This window comes from Ruditapes philippinarum, unplaced genomic scaffold (genome assembly GCF_026571515.1).
Source record: "Ruditapes philippinarum isolate M1 unplaced genomic scaffold, ASM2657151v2 ctg4026_1_1_1_1, whole genome shotgun sequence".
Taxonomy (NCBI): domain Eukaryota; kingdom Metazoa; phylum Mollusca; class Bivalvia; order Venerida; family Veneridae; genus Ruditapes; species Ruditapes philippinarum.
The window spans coordinates 43,331-68,273 of record NW_026854229.1 but is presented as its reverse complement, the minus strand read 5'-3'; the positions used below and the strand labels follow the sequence as shown (position 1 = coordinate 68,273).

The 24,943-nt window shown below is 33.6% G+C and overlaps 1 protein-coding gene across 2 annotated transcripts in view; it reads left to right on the top strand.

Moving 5' to 3' along the window:
- LOC132739481 (uncharacterized) overlaps positions 1–24,943 on the top strand; it is a 57,126-nt gene that overhangs the window by 7,990 nt on the left and 24,193 nt on the right. For both annotated transcript variants that reach the window (XM_060727196.1, XM_060727195.1), the window contains exons 5-12: positions 348–458; positions 6,461–6,611; positions 10,792–10,946; positions 11,130–11,268; positions 11,726–11,840; positions 20,933–21,034; positions 21,686–21,891; positions 24,588–24,754. In XM_060727196.1, the coding sequence (XP_060583179.1) occupies positions 348–458; positions 6,461–6,611; positions 10,792–10,946; positions 11,130–11,268; positions 11,726–11,840; positions 20,933–21,034; positions 21,686–21,891; positions 24,588–24,754 (1,146 nt within the window). The remainder of the gene's footprint in view (positions 1–347; positions 459–6,460; positions 6,612–10,791; positions 10,947–11,129; positions 11,269–11,725; positions 11,841–20,932; positions 21,035–21,685; positions 21,892–24,587; positions 24,755–24,943) is intronic.

The window sequence follows — 24,943 nt, the reverse complement described above, 5'->3', positions numbered from 1 at the left end:
ATATACAAAACTATGTAGATTTTATTTAAACATTCAATGATGTTGTTTTTAAAACAAATTCATTACTTTTTCCCTGGGATACAAAATTTCTTCAAAAATTAAGACATCTAAGTAATCTTGGATTAATTACTCTGGAAGCAAAAGAAATAAAACAATTATCTGGTGTATCTGTTCTTATCTTTATGGAAAAAAGTAAACTTTACGGAAAGGGAGAAAACTTTCTTGTAACTTTACGAAATGTTAAATTTAAATATATTTGAGATGTGAAATTAACGATACGAAAAACAAATACTAGTCATTTGAATGTGATTTTATCTTATCTCTATCATAATTTAAATATATTTCAGTGACATGTTCTTATAGAAGTCCCTGTTACCCTGGAGACTGCACAAGTGGCACCGAATGTACATGTGAACCTGGCTTCATAAAACAAAGTCAATCTGATGGTTGTATAGGATGTAAGTACCGTAAAAATATCACTTTCTCATACATTCTGTTTCAAGCGGTTTATATAGACTCACGGATTTATTCTAATACCTGCATTGTTGCGCCGTATGCAGTTTACAATGTATATAGTTTACATAACCTGTATACTGTTGATATAGGTTGGTTGTAAGGTAGCTGTCACTCTGGATCACGGCAGTAAGCTACATTGAATTCACCAGAGCACAGTTTAGCCACCGCATCATGCTTTTGGGCGTCAAAGGAGTTTCTTTAAGGTCAAATTCACTTTAAACACTCATTAAAGAAAAATTTTGTCTGCAGAAGAAAATTAGTAATTATCATAAAATGAGCCGGACTGTTTATTTATCGTCGTCATTGTCGGAGTTGTCGCTGTAGTTGCGATTCTAGTAGTCATCGAAATAGTCACTTGAAGTCGTCATCAGCGTTGTAGTTGGCGCATTGTCGAAGTCGTAGTCCTAGTCGTAGCAGACGTCGTAAAAGCCGTTGTCGAAGCAGTTTTCGTCATAGAAGTTGTCATATTTGTATGAGTAGACGTCGAAGTCGTATCTGTAATCGTGAAATTCCCGGTCATGGTCGAAGTTGCTGTAGCTACGGTCAAAGTCTTAGCCGTCGGTGAAGTGGTCGTCGTATTTGTAGTCGTTGAAAATGTAATGGAGGGAATCCTAGTAAAAGTTGTAATTTTATTTGTAAATTTAAAAAACATAGTCATGGTAGATAAGGTTGTAATTGTGATCGCTTTCATATAGTCGTAGTCGTAAAAGTCTTATTTGGAACTGTACTTGAACCATCTAGGTCGTAGAACTTATAGTCGAATGTAAGTTGAAGCTTACAAGAAATCGTAGAAGTCTAGAAAATACTCCTGTTCGTGGGCGTCGTCTTACATAACGACTTGTAGTAATCACAATCGTAGTTGTGATCGAAGTCGTTACCTTAATTGTAGGCGAAGTATTCGAAGCAAGCATAATTTGACATTTGAATTATCTAAGCACGGTATGATTTAAATTGTACATAATTGATATTCTACATCAATTGAACGAGATGATATTTTATTCAATATTAAGATTTAACACTTGGAATGCTATAGCAAGTATGTCATTTCACTATGATTACATACCAACAAGTAATTAATGAGTATCTATAAATAAAGAACCATAATTTACATATGATTCAAATAAGATACATATGTGTACAATACTTTAAATAACATGGATTTTTTATATATAATCATGACAGAACGGTTATAAGAGGAGACGCCCGGATGAGCCTTAGAAACATACCGTCATAATTATGTCTTCCAATTTTTTTTGCCTTCGCCGTCTGTCTGTCCGTACAAACCGAGAGGTACTTGTTTGTCTTGGAGAACAATGGGTAACAGTAAATTTTCCTTGATCCTATTCATTCCGTTTTTACTTGTGTGTCTTTTTTTAAAACCTTGTGTGATTAAAATGGCCTAAAGGATCAAAGGAAAAATCACGTTAGTACCATTTTGTAAGTACGTCCGTCTGTCCGTTCGTCCGCATTCAACTTGTTCGGCTTGCACATGTCACACTTCTGGCCGGATTTCAATGAAACTTCACGGGAGTGATAAGTACCATCCATAGCTGTACATATCGCCGACAGGCTCCGCTCCGCTGCACAAAATGGCCCCAGAACTAAAAGTAGAAAAATCTTGTCCGGCTTTCACAGGTTGAACTGCATGCGAGATTTCAATGAAACTACACAGGTGTTGTCAGTACCATTCCTAGATGTGCATATGGCCGCACGATCTGCTTCACTGCACAAAATGGCCACAAGAGCTATGGATACAAAAATCTTGTCTGGCTTTCACATGTCAAACTGCTAATGGGATTTCAATGAAACGTTACAGGAGCAAAAAATAGAAACATCTTTTCCGTATTTCATAGGTCAAACTTCTGGTCGGATTTCAATAGACTTCAAATGAGTGATCAATACCATCCAAAGTTGTGGATATGGCCGGTATGTATCGCTTTGCTGCACAAAATGGCAGTCAGAGCTGTAAATAGAAAAAACTTTGTCCGGCTTTCAAAGGTCAAACTGCTGGCAGGATTTTGCCCAAAATTCACAGGAGGGGATCAGTACCATATACCTTGTTTTGAAAGACATGTTTTTGTGAGAAATTAAACCTTCTAGTTATTTAAAAAAACGTTCGTGAAAACGCAACGCCTAGTATTTTCTTTGTTCTTTATAGTTGACGGCTGTAGTCATGGTCGAGGCCTTTATCCTCGTAGAGAGTGTCGATGTGGTCGAAATCATGACTGTACTTGCAGGCGAAGTTTTTGACTTGCAGGCAAAGCTTTTGAAGTCAAAGTTGTTGTTGCAGTCTTACCTGTATTCGTAATCATAGAAGTCGTAGATTTGGTGGTCGTAGCCCTACGTATAGTCGTATAAATGGTCATCGTCTCTGGCGTCGTCGTAAAAGTCGAAGTCGCAGATGTATTTGTAGTCGCAGAAGTTGTCGTAGTGGTAGTCGTTTATCGTCGTAGTCGCTGCTGTACTTTTTTTATCATAAACTTTGAAGTCGTGAATGACGTGGTTATGATCGAAGTCGTCGTGATCGATGCCGAACATGTTAACTTCGTAGTGTTTGGTGTAGTCATAGTCGTGGTCATAGTTTTGGCGAAAAAATGATGACGATTAGCATCTTGGTCATCTTACAAAACGAGCATCTTGCCGTATTCAGCTAATGGTGATCTGTATTCGGTGTAGGCTGTATACGATATTACAGTCAAAGTATATGTACAACTCATGCGTAAGTTTTAAACATCGTCACTGTATATGATGCAACAATGCTATTCATTCACCTTTTCATCCATGAACACTTTTTCCCTGGTTCAAATGAAACATAAAAGTCATTATATATATATATATATATATATATATTAAAAAAAAGCAACCTTACTTTTAAAAGGAAGGATAATTACTTATGGTATAATTTAGAATAATTATGCCCCCACTTTGAAAAAGAGGGGGTATATTGCTTTGCACTTGTCGGTCCGTCCGGTCCGTCGGTCCGTCCGGTCCGTCGGTCCGTAGACCAAATGGTTTCCGAGTGATAACTAAAGAACCCTTAGGCCTAGGAACTTCAAACTTGGTATGGTGATTGGTCATGACCAGTAGATGACCCCTATTATTTTTTGGGGTCAAGGGGTCAAAGGTCAAGGTCACATTGACCTTGTATGTTAAAACCGTTTCCGATCAATAACTAAAGAACGCTTAGGTCTAAGAACTTCAAACTCGGTATGGTGATTGGTCATGACCAGCAGATGACCCCTATTGATTTTGGGGTCAAGGGGTCAAAGGTCAAGGTCACATTGACCTTGTAGGTAAAAACGGTTTCCGATCAATAACTAAAGAACGCTTAGGCCTACGAACTTCAAACTTGGTATGGTGATTGGTAATGACCAGCAGATGACCCCTATTGATTTTGGGGTTAAGGGGTCAAAGGTCAAGGTCACATTGACCTTGTAGGTAAAAACGGTTTCCTATCAATAACTAAAGAACGCTTAGGCCTAGGAACTTCAAACTTGGTATGGTGATTGGTCATGACCAGCAGATGACCCCTATTGATTTTGGGGTCAAGGGGTCAAAGGTCAAGGTCACATTGACCTTGTAGGTAAAAACGGTTTCCGATCAATAACTAAAGAACGCTTAGGCCTAGGAACTTCAAACTTGGTATGGTGATTGGTCATGACCAGCAGATGACCCCTATTGATTTTGGGGTCAAGGGGTCAAAGGTCAAGGTCACATTGACCTTGTAGGTAAAAACAGTTTCCGATCAATAACTAAAGAATGCTTAGGCTTAGGAACTTCAAACTTGGTATGGTGATTGGTCATGATTTTGGGGTCAAAAGTCAAGGTCACATTGACCTTTTAGGTAAAAACAGTTTCAGATCAATAACTAAGAAAGGCTTGGGCCTAGGTACTTCAAACTTGGTATGATGATTGGTCATGACCAGCAGATGACCCCTATTGATTTTGGGGTCAAGGGGTCAAAGGTCAAGGTCACATTGACCTTGTAGGTAAAAACGGTTTCCGGTCAATATCTAAAGAACCCTTAGGCCTAGGAACTTCAAACTTGGTATGATGATTGGTCATGACCAGTAGATGAACCCTATTGATTTTGGGGTCAAGGGGTCAATTTCATAGTGACCTTGTACTTAATGACCGTTTCTAACCAATAACTCAACAACTCAAGTTGCCTTGGTTGATATTTTTATGTGCTTTTGGTATACTTATTTGAAGGTCTTATGTAATATAACAACTTGGCTGTCATTAATGAGGCCTATGTGATTCATAAAATTTATGTATATATTATTTGGTAAGATTTTTAATAACTTTAATTGCTGCACACAACCTATGGGGTCACAATAATTATTACCTTGTGACAAGTCATGACCAGTAGATACTAGATAACCCTTATTAATTGCTTGTTCACTGGGTCAGAAGTCATGCATAATAACCTGATCACATGACAAATTGGCTGCCGATAGGGGGCATACATGTTTTACAAACATATCTTGTTGTTAACAAGTCATACTTAAAAGTCCTTGCATCATACATTAATCAATATACTACTGATCAATGTAATAATACATTAATGATAATACTTGTTTCTGTAAACTAATTTCACAGCAAAAAGTTACATTTAGTTCGCGTGATATGGAAGCAACTTTGATATAAAGGATATTTGTTTGCCTTTTTGAAAGATGAAATTTTATTTTATAGAGTGAGATTAAAAACAGTATTCTCATGAGTGGCGTATATTTTTATTTTATGCTTAATTACAAGTTTAAATGAAAATTCCTCAATATCAAAATCGGTTTCCCCGGATTTCAGACAATTTCTCATAAATACATGAAGTCTTGGGCTTAAGAAAAATAAGTTCAAAATCAACGTTACATAGTGATAATACTATTTACTTCATGAAAAAAAATGATTCTTCGCTTCTTTCAATTAAAACAAACGATTCTAGGAGAAAAGGATACAGCACACCGAGCTTATTTCCGTTATTGTTCGCAGAAGGTTATTTATTAAAATGTCCCTTTAAATGTAAGCGAGCGGCATTTTTAAAAGTTGTGTGTTCGTATCGATTTATTCAGGGAAATATGCATAAACACATACAATATTGTCACCTATATTAAAATGCATATATACTAGTAAAACACACAAAAATGCAACAAAAATAAATATAAAATAAAGTTTATCCAAGGATTGCCCATTAAGCTAAAAGCTTATTTCCAATAGGTTCCATTAACTGTAATACTATCACAATAACCTAATAATATAATAATAAATGAATTATATTGAATAGTATTTTACGAGAGAAGGAAATAGAAGTTTGGTTCAGAGAGCTTTCTACTGAATTTGTTAATTCTACATCTGTGCATATGAAAGGAAACTTATTTGAGAATTAATACGGACAATACATAATGTTGGCGGATGTATAAACATTCTAGAAGCCACTAGGAATTTGGAAAACATAGATTTTTTTTAATTGAAAGGCTGCCTTACGAACGCTAGGTTGTTTACTTTTCCTTCGGGCTGGTGATTGTCATTGCTTTTACACAATGCAATACAGTTATTGCTCGTAGGATACTTAATATGCCCATATGTCATCAAGAGCAGTTTTGCATGTGGAAGGAAGTGTATTTTTCAGACTGTTAATATAAAAATTAGGAACGATATTTGGTTATTGTTAAATTGAGTTTCATTTTTTTCATTACGTTTGAAATTGAAGTTATTTATCAGTTTGCTTTGTTTTTCTTTATACAGCCCTGACAATGTCTTAATTGTAAGGTAAAATATAATTGAGGTAACACATACTTTTATAAAGGAAAATGCTTTAAAGTAGTCTCGTCATTGGAAAGTGTGAATTATATTTTGATATTTTTCACTATGAAATTATCAAATGAAATTTTCATGAATAAATCAGAATTCCTCTCAAACGAAAAAATATCCTCTTAATATTTGACAGTTGATTCTACAAGTGACGAGCTACGCCCAGTTGTCGGTAAGAGTAACGTAACATTGTCTCATATCAGGAAAATTGATGGTGCAGTTATTTTTATGTTCACTTTAGAGGGTCTGGAGGAGAAAAAGTCCGGAAAACTGGAAATTATTTGGTGGTAAGACAATATGCATTAATTTTTGTTGAAGAAATAATATCGATGTGAGCAGTGTTTGTCGACTATTTACCAACAGTTTGGAGATTTGGACTACGAAGACAGAATGCTCGAGAGGTTAATTGCTTTGCATCAAAACGACAAATAAGCGTTAATATATAGCTGATGAATACTGCTCACATCAATATTAGTTTGTTTCTAACAAGACCGAGGAAAGAAAAAATGAGTTAACCATGCGGTGGTTACTGTCTACTGATTTTAATACAGTGCCCTATTTTTGCTGAAGTAAAACATATAATTACAATCACGGGTCTAACTGATCTACCATTTCCGCTACTGAACTTTTCGGTGTTGATTTATTTGGATAACACGCACAGTAAGAAAATACTCCTGTGTTGTTTTGTTGATGTCATCGTATTTATAGAAAGAAGCTCTTAAACAACTTCTTAAGAGCTGGTACCTTGTTATTGCTAAAGGTTTATTGTAAGTATTGGGAAAATAATTACGATAAGCACATAAAAATGAAGTTATTCAGGAAGTCCAAAAAATAACCTCAATGTAACGGGGAACGTACGTATCATTGCTATTCATTGTTATATTAATATTAACAGGGCAGTCTGAATGACAGCTAAATACCCTTCCGCAGTGAACATAAATGTGCACTTTTTGACCTTTAACCAACCATGACCATGATGTTGTGCCATGCATATTGTAAATATAAAGTCTCATAATAGTAATTATTTGTACCAAGTTATTTCAAATCTTCCATAAAGTCAAAAAGTGATAGAGTTGAAATGAAAAATAGATGTTTTAACATTGAACCTTGGAGTGTGACCTTGACCTTGATGATAGTGACTCTGCACATGATGTGATAATGGTTAGCATTTCTGCCAAGTTATTTTAAAAATATTTCAGCAATTTAAATGTTATAAAGCGGACACAAAATTTAGACTTTTTAACACCTGACTTGACCTTGGTGATATAACCCAATTATATTAAGACGGATGCCAATCCTATAATCCCCTCCCCGCTTTGCGGAAGACGAGTAATGAAAGGTTATTACTCTAGATACTGCTTTTACATGAAAAAATTTTATATTTGCATATATACTGTATCATATTTAGCAAAAGTTTGCAAATAATTTGTATGATGCTATTGATCCATTGTGTAGATAATTTCTAGCTTGACAGTCGTTGCTGAATACTTAATGTTATAAATTAATGCAAAACAAGTTGAAAATTTACACCATATGTACTCAGTCTAAATCGTCTTTTTTCTAATAACTTTGTGTGAATTTGGCTCTTCCAAAAGGGTTTACCCAATAACAAATTTGACATGACATTTGTGACTACAAATGGGGAACTAGCTGCTATTTTGGATCATTAGCGTATTATATACTAAATTGAATTAATGCCAGAAATATGATTACATTTATTATTAGGATTAATTTGTTTTGAAAATTCAAGCCGGTCTTTGTTTTGATAAATTTTCAATTCCAATAGGTTTTACACTGTTCAAAGGCTAATACATGCAACTTTACTATTCAACTTAGATATTGTGTGGTTTTATCGCAGTTAATTTTATCGCATGTTTTATTGAACAAGAAATGATCATCAAGAATCAACCCCAGTGGCATGGTTCGTTTTTTTATAAATAAATAAAAATGAATAAAATAATCGACATGAATGTTCAGTAATAAAATCTCCATTAAGACCACCAACGGGACTGGACAAAGGTTGGTTTTCCCAATCGTGGATATTCTTATCATTGCGTATATATTTTATGACCAAGGTCTGTTAAGTCATGTTGCTTGAACAAACAAAATGTATTTTATCATTCAAATACTTCTACAAAAGTTATAATACTTAATCTGATGAGAGCAAAACATTATTTCTAAAGACATTTGGTATTTGATGGTCTGGTTTCATTATTATACAAATGTATGATGCATATCAATTCAGCTATCAAATAAGATATTATTAGTTCTTCACAAGATAAATGTGCAGAAAACAACATAAAACCACTCTAAACTTTCTTTTCCTCACCTTACTTTTATACAAAAAGCCAATGATAAAACAGATTTAACACAACACCTTGTTGCATCAAGAGTCATGCCTAACATCATTCAAGCGGATTACAGCAACAAACTTGTCATGTAGATAGGTGTTGACAGGGGAATTACCGGGCAAAACAGTAGCCAAAAGCAGCTATGTCCCATACTGCAAAGAACAAATCTATGTTTTGTTCAATAGCGTAGTAGAATCAATTAGATGCATGACTGAAAATTAATTATAAGAAAAAATGTATTTCATTTCTTTATTTTTCCAGTTTGATTTTATTAATTTATCAAAACTTTAAACTTGCATAGCAGATTAAGTTTTGTAGTATCTATACTGATGCTGTTCAAATACACAATGTAAGGGTCTTATAGGGTGTCACAAACTTTAACCGACATGGCAACCAAAGGGAATTATAAAAAAGAAAATTAAAAAATCTTCTGCTTAAGACCCACAAGGCGTAGAGCATAGATAATTTGCATACGAATTGTCTTGTGGACCTCTAACAACATTGTTCAAATTATAGTCCTGGGGTCAAAATTGGCCCGCCCTCGGGGTAATGTTTTCCTTATATTTATAGAGTGAAAATATTTGAATTTTAAAAACATATTTTTTTTTCAAATCTACAATAGCTAGAGCTCAGATAACAAGCACGTAACATTGTCTACAAAACTTCTATTTAACATTAGTCAAATTATAGCTTTGGGGTCAAAATTGGCCCCGCCCAAGGGGGTTTTGATTTTCCTTATACTAAGTACATGTATGCATACAGTTAAAAATAATCTTGTTCTATTATACTATAGATGCTTTTGCATGACACATTGTCTAGTGGACCTTTACCAATTTTACTCAAATTATAGCCCTGAGGTAAAAATTGGCACCAGGCCAGGGGTCACTTATAAACTTATATATTAAATTACATGATGTTTTCTTTTGTAACACTAACTTAAATGTCTAAAGTTTAGATATTTGGCATGTGGGTCATGATCTCTAGAAAGAGTAACCCTTGCTTTGCAGCGATATTTATGAAATGTTAAATGTTATATTACAGTAAAAGACAAAACTTTTATTAAGTAGGAAATCTTTTATTCGAAATATCACATTGATTCCCAAATCCGCTAGACATTTCTGCATTATGGCAAAATTCAATTGTATAGAAACAAAAAGCTATTTCTTGTCCCACTATTTAGTAATAATTATAAAATCAAACGTAGGAGTTTTTCGGTCTAACGTATGAGTAATAAAGTCCTCTGTAGGAGTAATAGAGTCCTCTGAAGGAGTAATAAACTCCTAATTAGTTATTTTATTTCCTAGTTATCCTTTTTATAGTAGAACATTATAAATTGGCACCAGGACGCTTTCGTAGAATTATTTAAAATATTGACGGAGATAATAGTGAAATTCAAAATTTTCTTTGAGATGATAATTAAGCAATGCTATATGAACAGAAAAAAACCCCGGAAAATATAAAAAATGCTTTAATATTCTTTGTCATGTTTTCCCATGTTTGTACATTTTACAACCGATATACAGTATAATTTCTGCAGATCAACACCCTTTGGCCTGCATGTAATATTGTTGCTACTGAGAGAGAGGTTAAATCTTTTGTGAGAAAATAATTAATCTGTTGTTGTAAAGAAGAAGCTGCCCACAGAATGCAACTCCGCAAAGTACTGCACGTTTGTAACGGTCTTTTTCATTGTGATAATCGTGACGTTTATATAGTCTATATACAACGCTGCAGTCGATCTATGAAGCCAGTAATTTCAGTTGTACTTTGTAATAAAGGAAGTTAGAGGTTATATTGCTGTATATAAATAATTATTTGCAATATATAATCTCATATTATACACACAAACAACCGTTTATATAGGACCATATAGCCTGTCAAAAATTTTGATAACTAAAAATATACATGTACTCCGTACATGCCGTAAGCGATATTCATTGCTGTATTTACATTGGTTATTGTCTACTTTTTGTAAAGTGATATTATCACAAGTCCTGTTAGAAATTGAAATAATTTTACATAGTGTGAAACGAAATTATAGTTCAATTTATAAATCATAGTATATCAACTGTATTTTGAAAAAAAAAGTTTATGGAAATATTGTTTAATTCTGCAGCAACCAGAAGCGATTCAATAATCTCTATTTCGAGTATATAACATATTTCTCTCAGCCGGAAAACTTGCCAAAGAGACCAAACTATGTGTCTGAAGGGGAAATAGGAATAGTAGAAAGCATCATAGAAGCAAACGTCAGCAAAGTCCCCAGAGATGGTAAGGCGATTTACATTTATTGATTATAGCTATAATATTTGATCCCTCTTACTAAAAATGCTAATATTGTATCAACGAGATACGTTCTTTCCAACAAATGCTTTAGTTATAATACGATTTTTATTGCTGCATGTTAAGTTACATCGAAAGTCATAATGAAAAGCATTAAATCATTTTTGTCAGGTGGCCTAATTAGAGACGAAGGATCATTTAAAGTCTATAAATGTGAGGGTGGTTTCTCAAAGGACAATCCAGCAGCTGAGCTGGCCACTTGTGTAATTGACGATGAACAGTTCAAGACACTCATTGAACATGGAGATTGGTAAGATAGTCTTATCATAATAAATTTATTCCATCCTTTTTTTTCAGCAAAAACAGCATATATGGATGTCTACAACAACACATGCTAATTTATATAAAACTACTAAATACAAGAGAATAACTATATCATGAAAAGAACAACAACACTGAGGATAAAACAAAAAATAGGAAGCCAACTTTTCCAATGTTCTAGCATGACATGGTGTTGCTTTGAAAAGTTTGATAATAATTTAAACAGATATGGTTAGAAATGATATACACACGAATTAAAATAATAATGATATGGGACACGGCACGGATATATTTTTAGAGAAAAAGAAGTGTTGGAGGAATTGCTTTAAATCGAAGTTACATTTTAGAATGACACTTAACTAGTTTACAAATGCCGTTTTTAAATAATTAAAAATAAATTGTCTATTAATACGTTTTGAATAATTAAATGTTTCTTTATTGTTTAGGTTGAACATCAAGTTCAAGTCATCATCAGGGGGTTTCCAACAGTTGGTCAATATAGATGATCAGAGTAATCTTTATGCTCGGAAGTACTACAAAGGTCTGCAAGATATTCGAGAGGTAGGTTGTATATTGCTGTTTACTGTTTTTCATTTTCAAATATTTAACAGAATGTATATTTGTTTAAATTTTGATTTGAATAATAAACATTTTAAAGTCAAGATGTTTTGTTCGGCCTCTAATATCAGTTTGGCTTTCTGTAAAAAAATACAAGGAAAAATGAATATAAGAAGAATTTTCATCGGCCATTTCAAATTAAACAAAAATTACAAATTGTAATCAGGGAATTTCATTTGATATTCAAAAGGATATTTCTTGCTATTATAAAATAAAATATAAAGGATAGTTCTAAAATAAAATATAAAGGAGAGTTCTTGCCATTACGAAGTAAAATTTAAAGGATAGTTCTAAAATAAAATTACAGGGTGGTTTTTAAACTTTCTAATTAAAATAATTAAGGTATTAAGGTAATTAAGTTTTACCATACTTTCTCCCACAAAACATTTTTCAATGCTTTAAGATCTCATTACATTTTCTAGTGAACATTTAACATTAGAACATACTTTAGTTAATTTAATACAAGAACTTATTGAGTTATAAATTTTGTCCAAAATAACGACACCACCAATAACGTTCACGATCCTGTAAGTTTACTCATGCCATGAAAATATCGAAAAAAAGTTTTACAAAAAAATCCAAACTTATCAGATATCCCTCAGTTAACGATGAATGTCCTATATGCTATATGATCAACTGGTATAATGTTTATAATTTTCATATATTTTTTTTTTTTTTTTTTTTTGCGCCGCCTCCGTGGTCGAGGGGTTAGAGTCGATCACTTCTAATCCAGTTACCTCTCTGGCGTGGGTTCGATCCCCGGGAGATGCTTTGGTAGTTTAGCGCGGAGGAAGGTAGTCTAGTACTGGTGTAACTCTCCAGGAACGATGGTTAGGAAACTACCCGCCTATATGACTGAAATACTGTTGGGAAAAGGCGTAAAATGAAACAAAGAAAAAAGAAAAGAAATTCATATATTTTTGCATATTGGTGGTCACGTGACATGGTGGTGAAAAGTTGTAAAAAAAATGTTGAAAATATTTTTGATAATTAAAGTAATTTTGCGATTCAAATTAAGCAATAAATTTTGTAATTAAGAGAGACTATGGTTTGTGCTGTTGTCGGCGGATAAAATCAATAAATTTGGAGTAATATGGTGAGAAAATAGTAAAATCACTAGTTTTGGTTCGAAACTGTATCCTGGTGCAGGTAAGAACACAAACATGCCTTTATATTTTTATAAAAGAAGATATTACCAATCTTATTCAGTTCAGAATACTAAATCGATATATCATTAATAAAAAATGATGACTAAGAAATACTTAAAAAATAAACAAATCTTGCCTGTCCAAAAAATAGGCTGTTTCTGTTAATAACATACATTATACACAGTCTTACAATTTCTACAGTTTGTATATTATGTAACATAGTCATTGTAATTCACTGGCATACGTATAACTCGACCTGATCTGGTTTTAATTTCGGATTTTTAACGGGAGGTTCAACTCATCACTGCTAGCATTCGTAGGTAAATCGACAGTTTCTTCCCTTTCCTTCTCATTGAAGTGTTCGTTAGTTTTGCAATGCTGACGTCGATTTTGATTGATTACCGTACTATCCTCCTTTCTTACGTCATATGAACGTGTTTGTGGCTTTCTAACAACAATGCCCTTTTCGCAGGTTTTGTTTCGTTCCTTGGGTTGTATTCTCACAGTTTCACCGGTTCTTAAACGACATAAGAACTTTGCATTTCTGTCGTAATAACGCGTTTGCCTGTGCTTAGTTCTGTCAAGTTTCTCTTTAATATTAAATGGTACACTCGATTTAAAATTCAAAGATCTTTCCGGAAGCAATGTTCTAGTTTTCCTGTTAATGAGTTGCTCAGCTGGACTGTAATTTGTTGATTGTTGGGGTGTGTTCCGGAAGTTCAATATCGCTACCATTGGATACGTGTGAGAATGCTTAGCCTTTTTCATGATACGTTTCAGCGTTTTTACTGCGTTTTCCGCCTTTCCGTTGGACTGCGGATATCTAGCTGATGAAAATATATGATTAAAGTCCTATTTTCTTTCAAACGATTTGAATGTCTCAGATTTAAATACACTTGTTTGATCAGAGACAAGATGTTCTGGAATTCCATGTCTAGCAAAATGTTGTTTCAGTTTGCCAATGATTTCTTTCGAGTTCGATTCGTATAGCCTGTCAATTTCAAAGAAATTAATAAAATTGTCACCAGTGACCAAATAATTATTTCCGTCAAACATAAAGACATTCGTCCAAATTTAAACCCATGGCCTATCCGGTATATCATGATTGATCAAGGGTTCTTTTGTTTGTTTTCCTTCTAAAGATTGGCAAGTGTCTTACTTAGTGATGCATTATTTATTTGCGATGTCATATTTGGCGAGTACACACATGATCTTGCTCTTTTCAAACATCCTTCAACACCAATATGTGAATGAATTTGACCTAGAATTTCTGACCGCATACTTTTAGGTATGACACATCTATGTCTGCGAAATATGATACCATTACCTTTTGATAATTCCCTTCTCACTGCAAAAATATGGGTAAAACCCCGTTGGATGGACAAAACCCTCCCAACATTTTTTTTGATCCGTTACTTTGTTTTAAAATCTTCAAACAGTTCTTTGGGTTTTTCTAGTGGGTTTTTCTTTTGAGGAGACAATGCTAGATAATCTTTACATATCGTGGGGTTCGATTTTTTTCTTTGTAATCTTTAAAATAAAACTTCTTCAAGTGATGTAAACTTTGGGGCCTTGGTAGATATGCCCCTTGAGGTTTATCTGTAATTTTACATAATTAAAGGGTTTTCCTTTCCCCTTTTAACGATCTCAAGTCATATGTTTCCCAAATTTTTGGGTAAAAATTTTTTGTAAAAACGTTTTGGTGCCTTGTTTCAAAATTTTTTTTACAGATAATTTTTTAATACTTTATGGTCATTTTCAACAATAATCTATCTTCCATATGTAAATTGATGAAAATTGGTCATTCCGTACAGGATACTTTATAGTTTCTTTTCTATCATTGCATAATTCCTTTCTGCATTTGTTAAACTACGGTTTGCATATGCTTAGGCTGTCTTTTTTGTAACAAAGCAAGACCGGCTTCTGAGGAATCCGTTTGAAGAGTAACTACAGACTATCGGTCAAAATATCGTAGTACTGGAGATTATCACACCTTCTGTTTTAGCGTGTCAAACGCTTCATCATAGACTTCTGTCAACTGAAATACTGCATCTTTATGCGTCAATTGTCTTAACGGCTCACATAGTTCACTAAGTTTATCTAAGAACTTCGAACGAGGCCTAAAAAACGTTGTAAAGCTTTCTTGTCTGTGGGTCTTGGCATGTACATATTTGCATCTACTTTATACAGGTCAGGTTTCACCCCTGTGTCTGTCTCAAAAGACATCTCGGTTTTGAGCAACTGAAATTTTTCTTTATTTAGCTTAATATTTCTCTCTAGGCATCTTTCTGGCAGTTTCAATACGTTGTTGTCATAATCGCACAATGCTTCTTCGTTAGTTTTACCCTTTCCATAAATGATTATGTCGTCTGCGATCGCTTTTATACCCGGTAGTCCTTCCAAATTCCTTTCCAGGTATTGTTGAAAGTACTCTGGTGCTGGTGAAATACCAAATGGCATAACAAGCCAGCGATATCGCCCGAATGGCGTTTCAAATGTTGTCAAATTGTTTGACCTTTCATCTAGCTCCACATGATGAAAAGCATTTTTTACATCGCATTTTGAAAATACTTTTGCAGAATTAAGTTCAGACGACACATCTTTAACCACTGGTAGCCGAAAATGACTTCTTTTCAAAGCAGTTTTCAAAAATTTTTGATAAATACATATTCTAAGCATATTTGATCTTTTCTTCACAATTATTTAACTTGATATCCAGTCTGTTGGAGTGTTTACTTTTGCTATTTTGCCCTTGTTTACAAGTTTTATTAGTTCTTTTTTAAGTTTTTTCTTTCATTGCAATAGGAACCCTTCTGAGTGGCATTTTCACTGGTTTCATTGTATCATCAAATTCCCAGTGTAGTTTTCTCCGAAATCGTCCTTTGCCCTTAGATACCTAGGAAATACATTGATAACGTAATGTTAGTTTTGTCCATTATCTCGTCTGGCACGTACAACCTTGGTGAAATATTTGCTGTACAGCTCCGCTGTCTAATTGAAATCTCACAGTTTTGTTTTGGTTAATAAATAACGTGTTTGCGAAAATTTTCGACTGCACCTTTTGATTTTGATTGAACATCAAAACGTCCTCTTCACTTCCTGACGATGAGCTCAAATTTAAATGTCTCACATGTGGTCTTTCTGATTTCACTTTGTGATGTTTACGCGACTTGCATTCCGAAGCAAAATGATTAAATTTGCCACAAGACCTGCACTTTTGTCTAAAAGCCGGACACATTCCTTCGAACAATTTTTTCCACAATATTTGTACTTTTTCTGTTTTATTTGATCACTTTGGCAAGCACTTACTTGCGTTTTGGCTTTACGACTTGCACATCTTCGCCTGGAGATGTATGTTTAGACAACGACTTTACTTTTGAGGATGATGCTTCTGCTGCTCTGCTCATGGGTATGCATTTATCTAAGGTCAATTTATCATCCTGTAGTAATCATTTTCGTAACCCATTATCTCGAATTCCAAGAACTAGCATATCATTTATTAATTCATTCACATGAACAACGTTCGAATGTCACGTTGGTTTTGCCAAAACAGAACGTTTTGAATTTATCAATGACAATTTCGATATCGTCCTTGTCTGTTTCATTTGCAATGTCAAATCCGTCAAATATATCTATTGCTTCAGGCCCTATGCATGTTAAAGATGTTGCTGCTCTTAGATCCTTTGGTTTGAAATTAAATCCATCCTGCGGGAATGGAATCAACGATAGCACAGCATTTGATGGGTGTGCAACAGTTGATGGCGGTTCGGTCCGTTCATCGGCACTCATAATTGTGCTGATATGTCCAAATATTAAACTTTTACACGTAAATTAAAAGATTAATAAATCCACCACTACACGAATTATGCTTTAGGAAAGGGTCGCATTTAGTCCTTTTTGCGTATATAAGCAGTCTTATACTTCTGACACCATGTTTCTTGGTGCAGGTAAGAACACAAACATGCGTTTATATATTTTATTAAGCTAGTCACAACTAATTCATACAAAGCTAATACATAGAACAGAGTACGTATATTTACTAAGCATGCGCAGTTAGCATTATAATTAAAGCATCATGGGAAAGTCTGTACTTAGTATGTAAATCAAATACTGTTACAGAAACCCTTTGTTCTTTTGTTCGTGGAATTGTGATAATGGCGGCCAATGTTGACACTGAAAATATGTTTAGTCAATTTGCAAACGATCTTGAAGATGGAGATATTATTGAAACGGAGGATTGCGAAGTTTTTTTTTTCCAATTGATAGATATGGAAAGAATAAGAGGGGCCCTAGTGACGCGAGGTTACCTGATGATACAAACAATGCAATTATGAAATATATGGAAAGTAAGATGACCTTATTGTTTAGTGAAATTAAATCATTGAAATCAAATCAAGATAATGGTATAGCCAAAATCGAAAAAATTCTGCGAAGCACCAACAAAAAGTATAAACGAATGGCTGAAATTACAGATCAGTATATTGATTCTTTGAAAATCCTAACTTAAAAACAGATAGATTTAGAGGCTCGCTCTCGTAGTAACAATCTGATATTCATCAAGTTCTGCTCTGGAATTCCTGAAAGTTGTTCTGATATAGTCTGTAGATTCCTGGAATTGCAACTCGACACTCTACGATGCTCCCAATTGAACGTTCTCGTTGGCTAGGCACACTACAGGGTCGTAATGGTCGCGATCTATATTTGTGTGTTTTGGGAGCTATGCTGATGTTCAGTATGTTATGAACAATGTTTACAAATGTAAAAATTCACCACACACGATTCACAGAGACTTCCCATCAGAAATTGTTGAAGCCCGTAAACGCTTATGAAAAAGTTATAAAGACGCTCTGAAAACCCCTCAAACCCGTGTTTCCATTGTATATCCAGCAAAGCTGATTGTGAATGGTCAAGTGGTGGCTGATGTGTTCCAACAGTGGAATGAAGTAGTGCATATGAAGAAACCGAACCTGTCTTTTCAACACATACGTCCAAGAAATAACGTTGTTGTAAATAATTTTCAAGTACATGATACGTACAGTGACTCTTCTCAAAGCGTACGTGCTGGTGAAAATATTTCAACATCTGATATATGTACAATACAATCTGTACACAGAACGCATGCACATACATACGCTGATGCTGTAACCACGTCCAATGCTCATGTTTCGGATCCTCAGCCCTCCTCGCAAACTGCAGTATATCCAAAAGCTGTAAAACCTGTCAATTTATCTGCAACACAGAATGATTCATGAAATGGACCTGTGATAGCCACAACTTCAAATCCAAATATTCTCTCCAGGAATGTTAATACAAGTTTTGTAAAATGGTCCTTAGTGTTAAAAAGAACTGTAAAAATATTTTGTTTATGGTGAAATAGGTAGACTACCATGCAGAACAAGATGTTTACTTAAATTGTTAAATAGTTGTTTAAAGTTCTACGTTTAAACGATAGGAAATATGTTAAAATAGTTCATAAAGATATGATAAATACAATAGAAAGAAACCCAAATACTCTTAATTGGGCAAAGCAGGTGAAACGTTTATTAAGTTAGTATGGTTTTTATCATGTATGGTTATTTCAAGGAGTTGCAAATGTCAATGTGTTTTTAGAATTGTTTAAACGCCTGTCTGATGTGTATGTACACAAATGGAATTCAAGATAAGAAGAGTCATCTAGAGCATTATTTAATAGGAATATTTCGGATTTTAGTTTCCATCCATATCTTAACTTTATAAAAACTAAACATGTGCGACATGCACTTACTAGATAACGTTTGTCTTCTCATAGACTTGTAATAGAAACTGGTAGATGGTCTAGACATAGAGTTGATATCAGTAATAGATTGTGTAGACACTGTATGTAATATGTTTGAAGATGAATATCATTTTGTAATATGTTGCTCTAAATATAATGTTCTGAGAAAAAGGTTAATACCACAATATTATGTAATTAAACCCGGTATATTCAAAGTCATAGAATTGTTGAAATGTCAAAATGAATATGTTATATTTAATTTAGGACTATATATTTATAAAGCATTCAAAAGCCGACATGAAGCTTTGTATCAAAATTAATCATATGTCTTCTCCCAATACATTACGATATATACAGGCATACATTTTGCAGCAGTTTTCAACTCCCTGTGTGTTTATCCTCCTTTGTAAACAGTTTAGGTTTAAAAATGTATTGTCCTTTTCAATGGCTAATATGCAAATAAGTATATCTTTTACAATGATAAGTCTGTTTCAAGGCTTATTTTTGTATGAGTATGTTTATTATGCATGAAAAAGTAAACAATTGATGTCATGTGACCTATGTAATTGTATATATTGTAAAAATGTTGCATCATGGACCATTCTGGTCTACTGGCTTTTTGAAATAAAGATACATATTAATCAAGTATTTATAAATATAATTGCTTACCGACAGCGTAAATGTTTGTGTAAGAAACATTACTGAACTCAGTTCCATTACTGAAATACGTTCATTTAGGATCACATTCATCTGCTTCATTTTTTACCATCAATAACCATTGAATGATTATTCTGTCAATTGTAAGGAACATATTTTTACTTAAGAAAGGTTACTTTTTTTCAGCGTTTTTCAGTATTATCCTCTGTACGTGTTGCAAATCCGTGCTTTTATTACCAAAAGAACGTTCTCATTTGTAAACTCCGTTAGTTTTGATTTCAAATTTCGTTTTGATTAAACTTTTATTGTTTAAACAATTCTTTTTAAATCTAAAATGACATTAAGTATAAAATTACATTGAGAGTAAGAGTGAACTATACCGGAATTATTAAGTACGTAATAAATTCTTCTATTTGTATGTTTAGTTTATAAAAGACCCATAAACGCAATGATATGGTAGGTGGGGTTATGCAACCACTTTAGTCCTATCTCTAGTTATCACAATTGTTCTTGTTTTTGAAACCAGGCCCAGCAAACAAAGTTTTTTTTACAATGTTTTTTTTTTATTTCACTTATTCGTCAAGACTGTTTAAAAATGAAACGTTTATAAGTAGTTCGTTGATTTGATACTATTCATTATAATTTTATTTCTATTTCTATTTTGCGATTCTTTTAATAATACTGCCAAAATTTGCTATGATGAAACAGTTTATAAAGTCAAACGTAAAAACAAGTAATAGGGACACCGAAATAGATACATCTACTCTAAAATAAAAGTTGTTTTACTTTGAAGAAAAAGAACAACATCAATATTCTTATCATTATTCTTATATTGAAATTTGTATGTAGAAAATATGTTGCTTTTAGCTCGATTTTGTTTTTAGAAAAAAAGAGGTATTGTTACAGTCATGTCAGCTGCCGTCAGCAATCTTGTACCATGATCATAACATTGACCTTCATTCATAAATGACCTTGAGCTTTTATTTAAAGAAAGGATTCATACTTCAACAAAACTAGTGTGACTAGACCGTTTTGTTTTTTGCTTTTGGAAAGAGTTTTAAAAAAAAGTCGAGCGCAGTGGCTCTTGTTTTTCTAGCTACAGGAAATAATTTAAGCCATTGTTATACAAGCATTACTTGCATTTTATGTGAATGCAAGAAAATTGTAAAAACTATTCAGTAACGTGGTTTATATACTAGTAATATTCATTTGCTCAACTTGTTGCAACAATATGTGTTGATTCTCGAAGATACATAAAATTTCATTACAACTTGATTGTTACGAAGACAAAACAAGATATAAACATTTTAAAATTTAAATATAAAGAGAAAGATTTTAATGTTCTTAGATAGATCTAGTATTTGTTTTTAATTAATGCATTGTATTTAGATTTTTTGATTTTTGCAATTTAACATTTGACACTCTTGTTTTTTAAATTGTTCTTTTCATAATTTTTAATTTTATGCATTCTAAAGGTACAGTTCAATTTCGACTTTATTGCACCTAAACATTGTCTAGAAACAAAGACATGCAATTCAGCATCAGATATACTTCGTGTTGAAAAGGAATTCACAAAGGTAAATACAACCGAAATAAAATGTTAATAAAAAGACCATAAATGATCTTGAGCTACGTTTTGGAAACATCAACATTAGGACGTCGTTTACATAGAAATATAGTGAAAATATTTGTAAATATTCATCTATTTGTACACCGATGCGTTTTAAACAAATATTCAGGTTGATTAATCATGCTTTTACTTCTATCCAGAACTAAATAATAAGAATTCTTCGTTTCTTTATATTCATATACTCTAGCACAAAAATTAAATTTTAAGTCAAATTTACACATTCTTTGTCAGTTTAAAGTTCTGACCTAGTATAAGAAATATATTTTAGTATTATGATATATATTGAATAAAAATTATGTCAAGACAAGTAAATTGTTCAGTTCACAACAACATTTCATTACTCAAATATTAATATACTCAACTTGTAACAATACTATGTGTTAATTCTCAAAGAAACTTAAACTTTCATTACAACATGACTTTGTGATATTTATCATAAATCATTTTAACGAGATACTGTCATTTGTAAAATGAAACATACGATTTGTCTTTTACGTTTTCTACGACTATTACAATCCAGTTTGCTTAACGGAAATAAGATTGAACGGATACTTCATTTAAAAGGGTTGAATATCTATTTGTTGTTCTTTTAATTCAGGACCCTATAAAGATTCTCTGGTCCGAATGGATTGACGAACTATGTGGCGTTTGGGAATATTACATAGAAGTGTTTAAACTAACACCAGATCGATATGACAAACTTATCGAAGCAGAACCTTTGAAGCCTGTATTTAAGGAAACCATTCCACACAATAGAAACATTGCCTATCCTTCTTACAAGCCGGAAGAACCGGGCATGTACAGGTAAGAAAACAATTTTGTTAAGTTGTCGGTACTGTAATCATCGTCGATTATTTATTTTTCAATCTTTTTATACCCCCGCACAACAAAGTTGTAAGGGGGGTATACTGGAATCAGCTTGTCCGTCCGGCTGTCCGTCCGTCCGGCCGTCCGTCCGTCGGTTTTTTCTTGTCCGCCCAATAACTTAAGATTCCTTTGACCCACAGTCCTCATATTTGGCATAGAGGTTAGTCATGATTAGTAGATGACCCCTATTGATTTTGAGGTCACTAGGTCAAAGGTCAAGGTCACAGGGGCCTTGACTTCAAAAAGCTTGTCCGCCCAATAACTTAAGATTCCTTTGACCCACAGTCTTCATATTTGGCATGGAGGTAAGTCATGATTAGTAGATGACCCCTATTGATTTTGAGGTCACCAGGTCAAAGGTCAAGGTCACAGGGGCCTTGACTTCAAAAAGCTTGTCCGCCCAATAACTTAAGATTCCTTTGACCCATAGTTTTCATATTTGGCATGGAGGTTAGTCATGATTAGTAGATGACCCCTATTGATTTTGAGGTCACCAGGTCAAAGGTCAAGGTCACAGGGACTTTGACTTTAAAAAGTTTGTCTGCCCAATAACTTTAGATTACTTTGACCCACAGTCTTCATATTTGGCATGGATGTTGATCATGATTAGTAGATGACCCCTTTTGATTTTGAGGTCACTGGATCAAAGGTCAAGGTCATAGGGACTTTGACTTCAAAAAGTTTGTCCACCCCTTAAGATTCCTTTGACCCATAGTCTTCATATTTGGCATAGATGTTGATCATGACTATAAGGTGACCCCTATTGATTTTGAGGTCACTGGGTCAAAGGTCACAGGGACCTTGACAAAAAAAGCTTTTCTTCTCAATTGCTAAAGAATGTCCTGTCCGCAATGTATTGATTTTGACATTTTCACATTTGAAGCATGTAGAATACATAACTTAGCAATGCACTGGCTTAGTAACCTCAGATTTGGCAGGGAGGTTGTCCTTGAGCTCTATATGGCCACTGTTGATTCTGACAAAGTGGTATGCGGGGGTATTCACGCCATGATAGTGGCAGTTCTAGTTTCAGACTGTTGAATCATTTATCAAACGTTGTTTCATTATATTTGTTCAACTAGCTCATTCATTAACAGGTTCTCAAAACGTTATTCGGCGAGAGGATTCAGTTTTCTAATAAACAGGGTCAATAACTCCTCTTTATCCATTACAATGCGTAACAATAAACACTCCAAAGGCAACATATGTTATCAGAAGTTCCTCTCGCACGCCAAGGTAACACATTTTATGCCTAGTACATGCTCTATTTAGGTTTTATGAATAGCTTCTGGTCGTAATAATCAACTGTTCAGAGATCGTAATTGTCAGCTTTTCTCCATTGGTTTCTATCGGTCAGCTTTACGTTTTTGTGTAATGGCAAATAACATGGACCCAAACTTATATAGTGCACTCTTTTCGTATTGGAGTGGCTACCCATGCCTAAAATATGTCAGCATCGCAAATGCAAAAGTTAAGTCGATGGAAGTCTACAGCATATCATAAATACATCCGTTTTACAAATTACCCTATATACATCCAATTAAATGTAATATTAAAACCGCCTAATACATAAATCTGATGCCTCTGGATAACAGTTTTTGATTTGTTTTTATGAAATTTTCTTTATATTCTAAGATGCAGTTTTACTCTTTGCTGAAAGAACTTGGTTTAGCTCTTTTACTCTGCATCATAGTAATTATATCGTAAAAACCATGTGACTCATATATGAACAAATTGGCTTCAATTAGGTTATATTAATCAGACAGTACGAGGCTGCAGGTTACGTAATTATAACTTTCACTGATAAATACAGGTTAGGTTTAAACTACTACTTGAACTCCAACCAACTTTAGTATTAACAGTTGAATTAATTGATGTAAAAATTATGTGTGTATATGTTAATTAAGGTCTTTATGTCATTCGTCATGTTCAAATGCTTTTATTTTTTTATTGTTTCTGTAACAATTTTAGTCAGAAGTCTAATGTCATTAATTTGTACATAAGTTTTATTCCACTGTTTTCTGCAGTTTTACATTATACCATTTGTCTACAAACTACGAATTCAGTTCCTGCTTTACTTTCCTGACAGTTCAAAGCTGTAGGCTACATTTTGAAGGAACCAAAAGGTTCCTTGGTAATGTAAATATACAATAGGGTTGGGCCAAAAGTTATAACAACATTATCGAAGGCCCTCCCAAATAGCATACGTTGCTTTTACAAATGTTTTCATTAATTGAGATATTGTTACACATGATAATTCAAGTAAACTGTTTTAATAAGTATATGTGTAGCAATCTTTAAAACGGGTCAAGCTCTTATCCTAGTCAAGTCTCTCTGGGTGGTTGCAGGTTTTCCTTTTTGGGGGTTTTTACATCCCATATTGGTCTTTTCGATATAACTATATACATACTAGTAATACATACCATATTTGTTATTATGCAACATTTGTCATTTATGGTTTTTCCTTTGCCTTGTTGATCTTCATTCTTGCCTTTTTTTAATAAATACCCTATTTTATTCAAACCAATGTGTTGTGTTTTTACCTCATACCAAACAACGTTCGCCTAAGTAGTTTTATTTCGTTTGACCTGTACAATATATAAATAAATGTTATTTCTTTTACAAATAACAAGTGTTCTGATGGAAACTAGAGATTTCGCAAATAACTCAAGAATAGCCCGAAGACTTGTATTATTTGATGACCAATCGGACATTACCCTCAATGAAAACCCTGACGGAAAACTGTACGTGAGTTCAGCTGTTAATGAAACTGGGTATATGTGGCAGACTTCAAGTGAATGTGAGTAATTATTTAAAAAAAATATTTTTCTGTAAATATGTTTTAGATATCCTTACAAAAAATATTATTCCAACTATTTGTTGTCATTCGAAAAACCTTATATTCAGCTCATTTGTGTGACAGTAATCACTGTTTACCTTTTGTTATTGAATTACAGTTGAATTACAGTTGTCAAAGTGATATTGCCAG